At 33.3% G+C, this 16,984-nt stretch overlaps 1 protein-coding gene across 1 annotated transcript in view; it reads left to right on the forward strand.

Moving 5' to 3' along the window:
* The first annotated feature begins 797 nt into the window (after positions 1-797).
* LOC123657042 (poly(A)-specific ribonuclease PARN-like) overlaps positions 798-16,984 on the forward strand; it is a 29,266-nt gene continuing 13,079 nt past the window's right edge. The window contains exons 1-11 of the mRNA XM_045592640.1: positions 798-944; positions 1,027-1,377; positions 1,982-2,117; positions 2,528-2,683; positions 3,606-3,738; positions 4,338-4,459; positions 5,417-5,535; positions 6,295-6,537; positions 8,102-8,188; positions 9,267-9,415; positions 10,302-10,357. Of these exons, the coding sequence (XP_045448596.1) occupies positions 926-944; positions 1,027-1,377; positions 1,982-2,117; positions 2,528-2,683; positions 3,606-3,738; positions 4,338-4,459; positions 5,417-5,535; positions 6,295-6,537; positions 8,102-8,188; positions 9,267-9,415; positions 10,302-10,357 (1,571 nt within the window). The 5' untranslated portion in view covers positions 798-925. The remainder of the gene's footprint in view (positions 945-1,026; positions 1,378-1,981; positions 2,118-2,527; positions 2,684-3,605; positions 3,739-4,337; positions 4,460-5,416; positions 5,536-6,294; positions 6,538-8,101; positions 8,189-9,266; positions 9,416-10,301; positions 10,358-16,984) is intronic.

Below are 16,984 nucleotides of genomic sequence, written 5' to 3' on the forward strand. Positions count from 1 at the left end.
TCAACACATATTCTTCGAAAGATGTCGTCGAATGAGGTCGTACGTTTAGGAGTTGCAATAATATGTGATCATTTAATAAAAGAATTATCGAAAAAGAAGCTAAGGAAACGCCGTCGTTGGTGGGTGCGATCATGGGTATTAAGAAGGCAAGCCTTAGGAGCGTCAAACCGTCTATTGAGAGAATTGGCAGAAGACGATCCAGATGCATACCTCAATCATCTTCGCAAGAATGAAGCAAAATTTGATGAACTTCTTACAATGGTTACACCGTTAATTCAGAAAGAAAATACTATGATGAGGGATGCTTTGCCCGCAAGAATGAAATTGCAAATCGTGTTCAATTCTCGTGTTTACACATTCATTTCTCATTCAACCGCGTTGAAGATTGAACGCTAAAAGTGAAAATATTGAGCATGTTCAATTCTTTCAACGCCGTAGAACGACAACATTCAATGACATTGAATGATTCACTTATAAGTTTACATGGATCAATTTGGTTGCTTCATCCAAATTGAAAGACAAAAGTGAACCGTGTAATTTCACCCTAAGACCAAGGTGAATAAGACCGTGGTTCAGAACGAGTGAACTAGATGGTGTTGCCATAACCATAAACATAAGCTATAAGGTCGCAAGTTTTAAATGAATAATTTCTAAGATTACCCATTTAAAACTTGATTTCTTATTCGATACCTGCTAAAAACACTCATTGAGTAAAATTATCGAACGCAAAGCATCGAGTACAAAAATATCGATATCGAATGGAAACGTACTCGATACCACAAAGTATCGATACTTTTTCGTGTCTCTATTTGTGCCCAGTGTTGATCGATCGATTTAGTTCAATATTATTTACAATCAAAAAGAGTGTATTATATGAGAAATATAAATATTACAACTGAATATATGGTTTTAAGTATTTCTAACGATGGAGGTAACTCGAAAAAGTAAGTAACTTTGTGAAAAAGGTGAACAACCTTTAAAAAAAAAGACACTCGTCCTAATCGTTAAAAATTTTATATTTTTCAGATTTTAAAGAAACTTTACCTTTAATAAGTGCGTCTATTGATAAAGCGGATTTCTTGGTAATAGATACAGAATTTACGGGTTTAATAAACGGCAGAGACGTGTCTATTTTTGATACCCCACAAGAATACTATACAACGTTATTGAATGGAGCATCGGATTTCTTATTAATACAATACGGTCTCTGCGCTTTTTATTGGGATGACTTGGAAAAAAACTATAAAAACGATGCCTACAACTTCTACTTGTTCCCGCGCGGTCGTCCTGGCCCAGAAAAAATGTTTTTGTGTCAAAGTTCTAGTTTAGATTTTTTGGCGTCCCAGGGGTTTGACTTTAACAAGCTAATCAAAGAGGGTAATGTTTTATTATATATTTTTATTTTGGATCAAGACAAATATTTGTATTGCCCATACATGTATGTTGTATGCAAGGCATTTGCGTGTTTCCCAACCTACGGTACATATATTATTTGTCACTTTTGGTATAAATATGATTAAATTTCATACAGGCATAAGTAGTAAAATATAAGTAATATAGGTTTTGGAAGTCTATAAACTTTTATTATTAGATATGCTTGCATTCTTTTATTTTAAGGACAAAATGACATACAATAATAGCATTAACATTAATTTTTATTATATGGTTTGTAATATAATAATATTTTGATCAGGTTCGATCCCCGCACATGACAAACATTTGTATTGGCCATACAGGTGTTTGCAGTGGTCTGGGTGTTTGTGCAGTTCTTGTGGGTCTCCCCACCGTGCCTCGGAGAGCATGTTAATATCATATACACCTGCTAGCGATTGCTACTCGTAGTAGGGAATATATCTGCCAACCCGGATTGGAGCAGCGTGGTGGATTAAGCTCTGATCCTCCTCCTATATGGGGAAAGAGGCCTATGCCCAGTAGGGGTATTACAGGCTGAAGCGTAATATAATAATAATAAATGTTTTAGGTATTTCATATATGACAGAACCCATTGAAACAAGGCTGCGAGAGAACTTGACTGAAAGACAAAACAGAATTCTTAACAGCGAGAATGATGCTATCACTATACCAGAAGAGCACAGGAATCAGATTGAGGATATTTGGTAAGTCTTCTATTACGTTTTTTAATTTATTGATATGAATATTATTAAAATTATCCAGTTCTAGAACTTCTTGGCTTTACTCATGTGGTATAATTTTTTTAGACAATGAATAAGTGTGGAGGTCATAGAAACTGATTTTTGCTAGTACAGTGATAGATCTACTCCTCACTCCTGTTAAAAATTATTATAAGCTGTACAAATGTAATTTTGGGTATTTGTGAGTTGTTTGATTCTTGAACACTATACGTAGGATTTTTACAACATACAACTATATGTAGGATTTTTTAACTTACTAAAGAGACATACATATTATAAAATTACATATTTAAATATTTTACTAACATTGATTTTTCTTCCATAATTATAATTAATTTATAAAATGTTACTTTGAAATAATTATTAATTTACAGTAAGAAAGTTCGGGAATTTTTAAAAGACGGCACTGAAGAGGAAATAGAAATTGATAAATGCAATGCATTTGTGAGGCGACTTCTGTTCCAAGAACTTGGTTCCCGGTTCAAAAATGAGGCTTTTGTTGAAACTAAGGTTTTAGAAAATAAGGATAGGTAATGTAAGATTTATTTTAGCTAAGTTGCTCTCTTAAACTTCTTCTACTTCATGTTTCTTTTGAATTCTGACAAAAAAAAAACTTTTCAATACCAATTTCATGGGAGGCATTCAAGATTATGTAATGTAAAAAATAAATTTAAAATTTTGACACAAAGTACAGTATTTATTTTGTCATAATAGAATAAATATTACAAGTCAGAGAGTTTGTTAAATGGTTAGACGTTTTTAAATTGCACTCTTAAATTCTTTCTGTAGCATTATAAACAAAAGAGAGGGATAAATGCAGCCTACTTTTTACACCTAAGCAATTCGATTGGTACTTGCAACGGTGAAAACAGGTCCAGCTAATGGGCTATATACATTACACACCTCGTATACTATCACATACAGTTTTTTAATGTCATTCCTTTTTATTTTATCTTAATTTTACAATATGTAAAGCAGCGCTTTAGTAGGATGTGGGATGGTGCAAGGTACGTAACGTGTACAACGGGAGATTAGCTATTTATAGAACTATTGTTGTATTACAAAAGCTTCAATACTTTTATGTATATGAAGTTTGTTTTAGTAACTTGTTTCGTTACTTAATTGAACTTAACTTCTATGTCAAGACTTTATAATATGGCATCACTTCCGTCTGTAATATCCTACTGCGGGGCATCGATGTATGAATGTATAGTGGTAATTAAATAAAGAAAACAGACTATTATTAGTTTAAGTTAGTTAGTTTTAGAATATTATTTTTGGTTTAGTTAGTTAGTTTTAGTTATAATTTATATCCTATTGCAATTAAACAGATAGAAAATGTAAAATAATATTTTAATATTATGGCTGAGTATTCTAAATTTTACGAATGTTATCAAATAAGTTGACCAGTTAATATTTATTGACAATAATGTAAGCAGTACATCTGTTCAGGGTATTAAAAGTGAGTCGGTTAACATCTCCTAACGATAGTAAGGCTCGAGACACACAGAAGAAAGAAAAAGAATGGGAAGAATTTGAAGATGCTGTTGGATTTTCGAAGGTCGCTCGAATGATAAGTCAATCGGTAAGTTAATGATATGTACTGATTTTATTATACAATAATTGTTTGTACTCAAAAAAAAAGAAACATACTTTAATTAACATCAATGTGTGTAAGTACAATACAAATTATGAAGGATAACATAAAAACAATAAACCAAATCTTGCTCAAATTCAAATGGGACCATGCCTCTTTCCCCATGCAGGAGAAGGATCAGAGCTTAATCCACCACGCTGCTCCAATGCGGGTTGGCGGATATATTCCCTACTATGAGTAACGATCGCTATCAGGTGTACATGACAACAACCGGGGCTGACGGCTTAACGTGCTCTCCGAGGCACGGTGGGGAGACCCACAAGGACTGCACAAACACCTATATATATATATATATATATACGATCCATGGCTGTAACCGTTGCACCAACGCGGTGTCATAATCATAATTATGTCATATGACATGAATGACAATGAAACTGGCTCAGCAATTTAGGAAGTGAGAAAAACTTATCTCTTAAGCATATGATATGAAGAGAGAATTTTAGGTTTATTAATAATAATAAAAATCATATACTTATATACAAAAGCTAAAAAACAAAACTAATAATGATGTTTTTTTTTTTCAGGAAAAATTAGTAATAGGTCACAATATGCTTTTGGATCTGCTTCACACTTTGAACCACTTCTTTCAACCACTGCCATCTGATTATGAGTCTTTTAAAGAGTTTGCGCATTGTATGTTTCCAAGGTAAGTTGGAATAGCCTAATGTGTAACTATAAAATGTTACACCCTTCGGGGCCAAGAATAATATTTTAAATGTCAAACTTTATATATTATTCTTGGGCTTATTGGCTTTCAAACAATATATAAAAGTTCTTATATACAATGCTGAATTTATGCCTATTGGTTGGGGATGTTGCTAGTATAGTTCGCGTCATGTAAAAAGAACGCTGAAAGAAACTGGAGGGGCTGCGTTTGCGCATTGGTATACTCGCGCACAAGTACTACTGTTTTATTTTTTAATTAGGCTTTTCACTCGCGGCTTCGTATAATGGTTATTGGTAGGTACATTAAAAAATACTAGAAATACAAGTGTGAATAATTCGGACTAAATAAGTATAATAATTATCACTTTACAAAATCACAATTTTTTTTTAAACTAAAGCAATAACAAATTTTTTACTTATTGAAATGTCGTATTCAAAAATATTAATTATCTGTACTCTCGATATTCGTATCTTAATAGTTTTTTATGTTTTTAAAATGATAAATTGATATTTGTTTTTAGTGAAATAAATAGTAAATGGAGAATTTTGTAATTTAAAACTTTTGTGCGCGATAATATTTTGAGTCGACGTCGAACTACTCGAACTGTTCAACCAATACCACACCGGCAAGCATGCGACATGTGATAAACACTCCCGTCCCCTACCCCGTACCACCAAATAGACCGATAAATCGCTTCTGCGCAGCTTCAAGGCCAGCGTTCTTTTTACATGACGCGAACTATAACTAATATCTCGATGAAAAAATTCATTAAAATTATACTTTATAACTCAACTATTCCTCTCATAAGCTCGTTTGGAAATTTATCCAGACCAGACGATTATAATTTTATGTTGAAACATGAAGTTACTCTTTTCTGTCGTAATTTTTACCATTCTATGGTAATATAACATAATTAATATTATTCTAATGTTTCAGGTTATTAGACACAAAGTATTTGTCTAGTCTACCGCCCTTCAAAGACAAGGTGAATTCAAGTGTTCTCCACCACTTATTGACAACACTTTCAGAACCACCTTTTTCTCTATCAAAAGTGGGTAAGTAAAATTAAATTAATAAGTTTTTATAAATAATATTAAGATCTATATTTTGCATGTGAGTGACTTGGTACATTTTGACGACATTAGAGATTTACATTTGAAGGTTTATACTTTAGAGCTTTCTTTAGACTAATTGTGAGTCACAGAATTTAAAAAGCGTTCCTACTCGTTGCTGTTGTTACTCGCGTTGTTGCCTATCGAGTAGTCGATTATTAATAAATAGTAGGTACAAGATTTACGTTTAATGGACTTAGGAAATTTAATGAGAGTGTGAGTTGATAGAAATGTTAACTTTATTAATTAATTACTTAAGGACTAGAGAAAATTTAGCGGAAGTTAATGTGTCTGTTAACATTTTTTTAAAGTTAACTTAATAGTTAATCTGTCGATATAAATGCTAGTATCGTTAATTTACAATTAGAGGACTCGGAGAAATTTAACGGCAGTTAAAGAGTTTGTTAACATTTTTTAAAGTTAATTTAATAGTTAATATGTTGATAGAAATGTTAACATCATTAATTTACAATTATAGGACTTGGAAAATTTAAGGGAATTTAATGAGTCTGTTATCATTTTTTCGTTTATAAAAAAAATAATCTGTTGATAGAAATATTAACTTGGCAAGTTAATGCCCAGCTATGCCAATATATCTTTTCTAGCACAGGGTCATGGTCTTATACACACAAAATGTAAACTCCTGGCAATTAATGTGGGATCTCCGTGTACCGATCGATAATAATGTGCGTGCGTGCGCAGAGTGCGCGGCGGGGCGCGGCTACACGCGCTCGGACGCGAAGGCGCACGAGGCGGGCTACGACGCGTACGTGACGGGGCTGTGCTTCCTGGCCATGCAGGCGCACCTGGCGCGCATGCGCGGCGAGAGCTGCGCGCGCGTGCCGGCGCCCGACTCGCCGCTGCTCAAGCCCTTCCTCAACAAGCTGTTCCTGTCGCGCACGGCGCACCAGGACTCGCCCTACATCAACCTCACCGGCCCGGAGCGTACGTGCCCTACTCGAACCGTACTGTACTGTACCGTACCGTACTGTACTGTACTGTACCGTACCGTACTGTACTGCACTGTACCGTACCGTACTGTACCGTAACGTACCGTACTGTACTGTACTGTACTGTACTGTACCGTACCGTACCGTACTGTACTGTACTGTACCATACCATACTGTACTGTACTGTAATGTACTATACTGTACTATAATGTACTGTACTGTACTGTACTGTACTGCACTGTAATGTACTTTACTGTACTGTACTATCTAGAGTGATCCTGTGTCGTTAACGCCGTACCACAAATTGGACTGAACGTCATCTCCATGCACGCGTCCTGAAAGCTTTATGCTTTTCTTTTATCAAAACTGAAAGTACGGTATGAAATATAAATGATAATACTAACTTTTTTGTCATATGGAAATCGTCATTGGTTAGTCTCCGCCCTGAGGAAGAGAGAGAGAGAGAGAGGACTATTTCAGACTCTTAACGACTAAAACCCCAAGGTACCATCACAGCGCAACTAACGAAATGCAATGGGTATGCTTTCATCTTCTTCCACAGTTTGCTAGCTCGAGAAACTGCTGTATCTCTCAAGTCTTCCTTTTCTATATCGACTGAAGCTTCAACTTTAGCTCATCGTCTGTCCTCACGAGGCCTTTCTTCTTTATAATGGGGACAAGAAATTGGCTTTATCACGTCGCGTCGTCTAGGTCTTCCTTGCAGCAAATAATAGTCGCCGTATAACGGCTAAAAATAATGTCAATATGGCTTTAACTTTTAAAGATATATTGAGACGTAGAAATCCTAAGGACTAAAATACTTATTTTTATTTTATCAGTAGCTTACTGGTTGTTAGAATAAAGGTGGATATTTATAAAAAAAGCTGTCAAAAAATAAAATTCGTGTATCTACTTTTAAAAAAAAAGTCCCACTTTCATGCACAATCTAAAAAGTCAAACCTTTGGAGAAAATCATTGGATAATGAATTTTAAAAATATTGAAATACATATTTATTTATTTGTGATTAAAAGACCAAAGTTTCAAAAGTGCTTCTACGTCAGAAATGATGAGTTTCCATACGAATCCATATATGAATTGTCAAATTAAACCCAGTCAATCCCTGTTGCACCCATTTAGGAGTAGGATTTTCACAAAGGCTAAAACTGGAATTTACTCGTTTTTGATCAGTAGCTTCAAAACAAAGTTTCATACATTTATGGACTTCGATACAAATTTTAAAACTTTTCTTACCCCCCTAAAGGTTGAATTTTCTCCCAATAAGCGGTAGAATTTATCAAAATCATTCTTTAGTGGACAACCGCTCATCAAACTGCTGGCTTTGAAATACACAAGACGAAGACGGGCAGCAGCGTCTTCCAACCCGCCTGCCCAGCGTGGTGACTATGGGCAAAACACGAGTTCACGCCATTTTAGCCGCGAACTTTTCGAGGCCTATGTCCAAAATAAAAAACTTCCTTGCAAAATAAAAAATTCCTTGCCAATTTCACGATATTTCGTGAGGAGTGATTTTTTGCTTTAATAGTTGTTTTCTTTACAGCAACACCGGCAAGAGACCATGTCTTTCACTTAACATTTCCAAAAGATTGGCAGAGGAACGACATAAATCACTTGTTCAGTGCATTTGGTAAGAGAAATTTTATTTTTAATATGGATATATTTATAAATATATAATGAAATGAAAATGAATTTTTATGTGGTTTTCACTAATACATAAATGTAGTAGTCAGAAATGCTTAAGCCTTAAGGCGTGTAATTTGCTAAGATTTTGTGTACATTGGTTGAAATCCAACTTGGTTTCCTGCTTGGTTTCTTTCGTTGAAAACGGTAGCTAAACCTTTTGAGATAAATGAAATGAAAACATTTATTTCCTCATAAGGTAATATACACACTTAACGAAAGTCAAAATAATGTCATTTACAAGAATAATAATAGAAATAAATTAAAAAAAAAACGAAAATAATAAAAGAAAGTTAAGATAGCAAAAAAAAATAAAACAATAAAATAAAAATTTATATCTTAACATTGGGTACATTACAAACTTAGGTAATATACCCAGTGTTATGTGCAACCTTAACTTATTCGAAATAATCAAAATATTAAGTTAATTTAAATTTCTAATGTCTTGGTAGACATTACATTCCTATTATGTCCTCGGCTTTATTAAATATTACAATAAATAAGATAAACTAATGTCCCTAGTGTAGGCCGAGAGAAAAAAAAGCCGCAGGAAAAAAACTCGGTACTCTTTTAAAAATTTAAAGTCATAAACAAGACAAAAAGTAACAGTATGACCATGAAATGATCAGGGCCAACACAAGCTGCTCACTATATTTTAACTATATCTATTTACAGATTGAGATCAAAGACATAGCCTGGTCAAGCTTTATTCAATCCCATGCCTTTTTATCATTAAGATATTCATTGATGTTATAATAGGCTTTACTACATAAAGTTCGCTTAATAATTTTTTTAAACTTCAGTAAAGGCAGAGAGATTGATGTATATATTATAGTTTATTTAAACTGTAGATAAGTAAAAAAAATAGAATCACATCTAAATGATAGATTTGCTTAATTAAGAAAGTACTTTAAAAATATGGATTCCATTTGATAGCATAACATATAAGCTAAATAAATAAAAATTCATATGCGAACAAAGCCGCGGCCAACAGATAGCTGTACAATAAATTAATATTTTTTTAGGTCAAATCACAGTCCAGTTCCTGGATGAGACGTCAGCACTAGTCGCATTGACTAGGAGAGATCTGGCGAAGACAGTGACCCGAGCTTTCGCCAGTAACAACCGGATATCCATAGTTCCTTATGTCAAGTACAAGCTGCTCACTAGTAAGGTGCTTTGAATAATTTGTATCTAATTTTGCTAATCGCAATACTCCTTTAATAAGAGGTATATTATGTTATTTGATTTTGATGTATGCATAGTTTTTTTAAGTATAAAAAAGCTTCCTAATGTATCTCGCAGACACACGCGCAGTATCTGTAAGGTATATTTACAAAATTAAAGCACATATTCACGCACACATGAACACATGCGCCATATATACGTACACATACGCACATGCTCATGCGTATACCTACTTACACATATGTAATACGTGCCAAAATGACTTGAAGTTAGATAATTATGTTTGTGAATGTTGCTAGATTATTTTTAAATAAAAAGTAAAACTTAACTGAGGTAGGGCACAGCAGGAATTTCCTGCTCAAAATATGGAGCAGCCCGACTGGGGTAGTACCTCGACCTTACAGAAGATCACAGCAAAATAATACTGTTTTCAAGCAGTATTGTGTTCCTGTTGGTGAGTAAGGTGACCAGAGCTCCTGGGGGGATTGGGGATTGGGTCGGTAACGCGCTTGCGATGCTTCTGGTGTTGCAGGCGTCTATAAGCTACGGTAATCGCTTACCATCAGGTGAGCCGTACGCTTGTTTGCCGACCTAGTGACATAAAAAAAAGCCCATTGGCGGTGTTTCTAGTTATCTGCTTTTTGTTCCGGGGTTTATAGGTTGCTTACACTGGAACAGACAACTGTGTGCTTATGTTCAGCAGAATCTACTTTCCGAATCGGTGGTAGCTTTATTTTTCCAAAAATAATAATTTATTTTTAAAGTTTTAATTTGTAAAACGATTCGAAAGTGCTCATGGGGCCTATTTGAAAAAGCTGTTTTTGATTTTGATTTTGTTAAACATATTTTGAAACGCACATTTTCTCTCGCAGCCCGGAAGCCAGCACCACACCGACCGACGCGAGGAATCATCAGAAAAGCACATGAAGTACGTAGTGCTTGTTTTAATCGTCTCTGTTTTCATTCATTATTTCATTAGTCTGGGTAATCGATATTAACCGCATTTTTTAAATAAAATATCAATGTGATATTTTTACTATTATAACCATTAAGGAAGGGATTATTAATAATAAAATTAGTAATTTAACAGTTCATAGGTTTCCAAACTTTTTCGGTAACTGTCCCTGTATGTGACAGAAGTATGTAATATCCACTAATCAACCAATAAATTTTATGCAATTGATACATTTAATCTTTATTATTGTCGACTTGAATATTGATAAATTAATTATTCAAATAGAAACGGCTATCGCGTGAGTTTTGGAAAAATAATTTTCTTGCTTTCGATTTTTTTGTGTGGCGTCTTAGCAATTTTTATACCACGATATCTGCATTCCGTTAAACAAGTTTTGTAATTTTTGCGTTTACGAATCTATAAAACCGCAGTAAACCCTAGTGGGGCTCATTGAATGTGACTGTGTATTTACTGAATAGTACCATCGACTACTGCGGGTATGCAGTATTACACTTTGGGAACCTATGACTTTGTTAACTTCTTGCATTTTTTCGAATTAATTTAAGTATGTGTTTACCGAACGTTTATTTTGCTTAAAAAGCTTTTCTAGCCTTTTGATTTTTGTAGCTCTCTAATGCAAGCTCTATGTGATTGTTTTCTATTTTTATAATATAAAATATTTTAAACTTATTAACTTTTTTGACGGTATAGGATTTAAATAAGGCATGTTTTAGTTTATTAGGTTGCGATATATCTAAAATGAGTGCAATTTTGAAAGTAAGAAACCATATACAATTTGACAATAATGGTAGTACCAAAAAATAATAACGGGATGGCAATAACGGATTCATAATTATTTTATTTTAACTTTTTGAAACGATTGACTGCATAATATGAATCGTAAGAATATTTATTTACTTGTTTTTAAGTTAAGCTTTTTTGCTTTGTTGTTTTTGTCGTAACAGTCATAATAATGTTTATATTATTATGACTGGTTTACTTGTGTGTATTATTACGTCATTCACATTTTGATTTCATTGTTTTGTGTTTTCTCTTTAGAAAATAAATCGAAATATTATTATATTCACATTCCGTTTGTAGTTTGTGAATGGTTTTTTATTTTGTTTTATTATATAATAAAAAAACTAAAAATGATACAAAATTAAATGCGAATTAACATATGTATAACTTTATTATGATCTCGGTTTAAAATATAGTTAACAAAATTTGGCTTCGTCATATTTGAAAGTTTTACATATCTTGATTGATATATAGGTATTATATGATAGCATTTAAAACATATAAGTTATATTTCTATAATGATATAATTGATTAGCATTATAAATGTTAAGCTTAAAAAGTGAAAAACATTTTCAAGGAGCTTATAACTGCATAATAAAAATTACGCTTCGCTCAATATAATTATTGTGTGTCACACACAAATAGACATATAACTATTATAAGTCGGAATAGTATAAGTCAATTTTTATATTTATTTATAAAATACTTTTTTTAATTTTTTAATAAACATATAAGCAGACAATATTTGTTTTATTCGTCGAGCGGAGCGGTTGGAGTTTATGAATAATTTATCGATTTTGATTCAAGTTTTTTTCGAGAGTATATTCTGTAATAATTCAATATGTTCAGAATAGATTGAGAGATTTATGTTGACACAATAATGTGTACTTTTAAATCCCTACAATCGTTTATAATTCAAATATTTTTTGTTCAGTTAAATATTTATGTTCATTTTTAATTTAAATTGTACAATGAGGCAACAAGAATATTTTTACAAGAAATAAAATACAATTTATCTATAATATAAAAATGAGTCGCTGAATGTGTTGCTAAGCGCAAAACTCGAGAACGGTTGGACCGATTTCGCTAAATTATTTTTATTTTCTCTTTTTATTATTTGATTCTTTTGAGACTTGGAAAAGGGATTTAAAATTTGTTTTTATTCAATTTTTTCAAACTAAATATCGAGATTTTATACCATTGAAAATGAATTCAAACTGAATTTTGTATACACAGATTTAGAAAAAAAAACATTGCTATTTTCACATCATTTCTCATCATTATCATTCAGCATTTCTCTAATATCTTCTTTATACATTGTAGAAGGTTGTTAGGCCATGAAAAATGCAAAAAATAAATTAATTATAATTTTGTGTGTAAGCAACCAATATATAATATTCATAGCATCCGTGAAATATATATGTATATTAGATGAGTGTGTATATAAATAAATACATAATTACCGAACGATATAATTTATTCGGTCGCATTTCGATTGGGTTTGTTTCACTGTGCTTTCTACTTGAAGCCATTGTAAGCTTTGCTTTAACGGATCGTGAGAGGATATCTGTAGGGTGAACATCAATTTTGAAAGTAAAGTGGGATCTATTATAAAGCTTTTAATTTTTCATCCACCGCAGTGTATTGCTAACTATCAACATCTTTAGCACTCGACTTTAACAGGAAGACGTGAATTTAAAATTCTTTTATAATTGTTACTAAGCCTAGAATAGGTTTATTTTTGAAGTGTAACTTCTTTGGAATCGCTGTGATTTGAAACTCGATAAAGAAACGAACACAAATGTATAGAATAAAGTTGAGGCACGAGAATGAGATAGAATACATTACACAGTATTTTGTAACTCAGTCTCTCTTTTCAGAACTTCTACTTTTGCCGTATGTGAATTGTATACACACTTATTACTAACACTTAATATGGATCATCGTCCGAAATAATTGTTTTTATTATTATTGCATTGTATTAAATTACGGTAGGTTATAAGTTTTACACGTTTTTTTGGTGTGGGCTTTTAGCATGCAAATTGATTAATCAGTTACAAGGCGTTATGTGTTGGTTCTATTATATAATGAAAGCCAATGCTAGTGTCGTACAGAAAATATGATTTAATTTATAGTGGTCGAGTAATATATCAATTTTTTTTAAGATTTATTTTTGAGTTTTTAACCAGTCTCCGAGCAGAATCTAATTTCGTATCGCAAGTATCTTTACATAACGCACGCTATAATTAATTAAATACTAACAATTAATACGTTATGTCTAAAGGGGACGTCAATAAAATATGGAATTTTAACAGTTTTGTACTCTCCCTTGTCTCGCAAAATCATACTTTCAGTAATCCCTTACAAATATTAAGCCCCAAAAACTAAGCCCTTCGCCCATTAATAGACTCATGATTAAAAATAGCATACAGATTTATACTGGCTTTGAGGGATATATACTGGTAAGCCAAAATGATGACTCAAGATTGCTCTTGGAAAAAAATTATTTTTGATTTTCTTATTCAATGGTAATTTCATATTATCTTAAAGTTATGACTTGTTTTTGTTATTTGAAACAGTCTGTAACTTATACAACATATACACATACATATTTAAATTATAACAGTGTTTACGAGCTTTCATGGTTTAGTATGGTTCCTTTTGTAATATAAATCCAAATAGGTTTATTTATTCATTATTGTAGTCCGTAGTGTCTCGTGGTGACCGTCGGTCTGGACAATGGCGCGTGGTACGCGACCCCGCGACCTCGCGTGCGCGCTTCCGCCATCTTGCATTTTAATGCGCGCACCGCATTTGCATACACCGACACGTGCGATGATATTCCATTCTCATTTAACTGAATGCTAGCGCTGAGCGGAATTGTGTGCTGAATCTTCATATTTAGTTTAAAACTAATTCATATTATTTATTTAATTCTTTATTGCATTTGGAATTACTATAGGTACTTTAACTGAAAAGTGCGAAGTGCATATATTGTCATTCTTCTAAATATTTATATTCATATTATATTTCTTATATATAACTTTTATTTTTCTAAACGCTATAAAACAACCTATATATTTTTTACTAGTGGGCTCGGCAAAGTTCCCACCACCATCTTAATTTTATTGTTTTTTTTTTTTTAATTTTCTGTTATATAAACTGACTTGACATTAGCGATCACAAAAAAAAACTAATTTGGTGCAGTTCCGAACGGAAGTTGCACGTTCATACATTTCAGTGAATCATTTTTACTTATATAGATATCTTAGCATAATTACACAGGAAGATTGTTTGAGTGTATTGGTAAGTGGGTGGCGATTACCGCTCGGAGCGAATATTAGTCTCACTGTCTGTCTTTCTCTAGTTTTTCTTTGTCTGTTTATTAGTTTTAATGGTTCCAATTTTTATGCCTCAAAGAGCACGTAAATTAATTGTTGATCCGGGTAGCTATCAAAACATCTGGTAATAGATACAATAAATCGATTTTGGGAGAAAATTTATATTGGCAATAAAATATCTACTAACAAGGAGTTGAATAGCGTTACGGCTTTATATCTAATCCTTCTTCTATATAGGAAAAGTGAGTTGAGCATCAGTGGCACGTTTAGTTCATGTCAGTTCATAACTAAAGGTAAAAATAGATTTCTGGTTTTTGTAAGCTATTTATTTTGTTTGTTCCATCGTAAATTATTCGTCTGCCGTAAACTTTTGTAGTAGAGTTTAAACTGGATTAAACGGTTACATTCTTTTGTTGATAAGAATCGTCATCGAATCTCATATTACTCATATTACTAGATCGTTCAATAAGTCCCGAGACTAACCTGGAAATGGCGCATATATTAAAAACTCTTTTGATTTTTAAAAAGTACTGGCTATCAATACAAGAATATGTGTCAAATTTTAAAAAATGGAACAATAAAATTATTGATTTTGAAACATTTAAGTGACGCTACGGTTGTAATTTCGATACAATGGAAAAAAAACGAGTTTCGCGTGTTGATAAAACATTGTTTTTTAATGGGAAAAAATACCGTTGAAGCACAGCAATGGCTTATAAAATGTTATGCAGGATCAGCTCCCTCTAAAGCAACCATTTGTCGGTGGTATGCCGACTTCAAACGCGGTCGCATGGACACCAATGATGGGGAACGCTCAGGTCGTCCAAATGAAGCAGTGACTCAACAAAATATTAACCAAGTCCTCAAAATCGTATTGGAAGATCGGAAGGTAAAAGTGCGAGAGATAGCCGAGATAGTGAAGATTTCAGCTGGTAGTGTTTTCACTATTTTACATAAAAATTTGGCCATGAAAAAGCTTTTTTCTAAGTGGGTGCCGCGTTTGCTTACAACTAATCAAAAGGAACAACGTATCAATGATTCAGAGCGATGTTTGGCGCTGATGAATCATAATAAAAAGGATTTTTTACGTCGGTATGTAACAATGGATGAAACCTGGATATACCATTTCACTCCGGAATCCAATCGGCAGGCAGCGGAGTGGAGAGCGGCTGGTGAAAGCCGCCCGAAGCGTCCAAAGACTCAGAAATCGGCCGGTAAGGTTATGGCGTCTATATTTTGGGATGCGCATGGAATACTTTTCATCGACTACCTTGAAAAGGGGCAAAATATAAATAGTGACTATTACATGTGCTTATTGGAGCGATTGGAGTACGAAATTGCGGATAAACGGCCTCACATGAACAAAAAGAAAGTGGTGTTTCACCAGGACAACGCGCCTTGTCACAAGTCCGTGAGAACGATGGCCAAAATTAACGAATTGGGCTTCGAATTGCTTCCTCATCCCCCTTATTCGCCAGACTTGGCCCCCAGCGATTACTGGCTGTTTGCAGACCTCAAAAAAATGCTTCAGGGTAAGAAATTTGACTCAAATAGTGAAGTTATCGCAGCAACGGAGGCTTATTTTGAAGCCAAAGACAAATCGTTCTACACACATGGGATAGAAAAGTTAGAAAAGCGTTGGAGGGACTGTATCGCTCTTGGAGGAGACTATGTTGATGAATAAAAATTAATTTTATAAAAAATACCTTTTTTTAGTACTTAGTCTCGGGACTTATTGAACCACGTGTTAATGTTCGAATTTTTAAACCTGTGCAATTTCTCGTATCATTGTCGTTCAAGAAATATATTAAGACAATTTATGGCTTTTTTTGCTGTGTCGTTGTGTTGTGGTCTTTCTTAAATTATTCTTCCTACAAAATTTTAGAAAGCAGAAAAAATTTACGACTACAAATACCAGTTAATAAATATTTCCAAACTCCACATTTACAATTATACCCCTTAATACGAGTTACATTTGTAGGCTTTGATTCTAATTGTAATTAAATGTCACTACAGTAAATCTAATGTTCCAATTTGAATTTATCACTATCTCTTCCGACCTTTATGCGATTTATGTGCAGTCCGTATTGCATTAGCGACTCGCGACTGGCATATCAAAGTTTAGCACGGCGCATATAAATAAAAGGAGCGCTTAAAGAAACAATTGTGGCACGCGTCGATCGCTCGTAAACACTCGGGTTTCATCGGCATCGCTCGTGCCGATGCTATCTCGCGGTTACCTTGTTGTACAGAGTAATTTCGTATAGATAAATGGGTGCTTTTAAGCACGTTTGGGCTATTTTCAGTAACAGTCAGCTATAGCAGTAGTATTAACAGTCAGCTTTAATAATTATAAAAAAACTGTATGACTATTTATTGTATTAGGAATGTTTTGTAATACTTGGTTATGGGTTACCTAACCATAAATTATCCTTACTTTTACGGTCTTCAAAATTCT

This window comes from Melitaea cinxia, chromosome 10, assembly GCF_905220565.1.
Source record: "Melitaea cinxia chromosome 10, ilMelCinx1.1, whole genome shotgun sequence".
NCBI classification, from domain to species: domain Eukaryota; kingdom Metazoa; phylum Arthropoda; class Insecta; order Lepidoptera; family Nymphalidae; genus Melitaea; species Melitaea cinxia.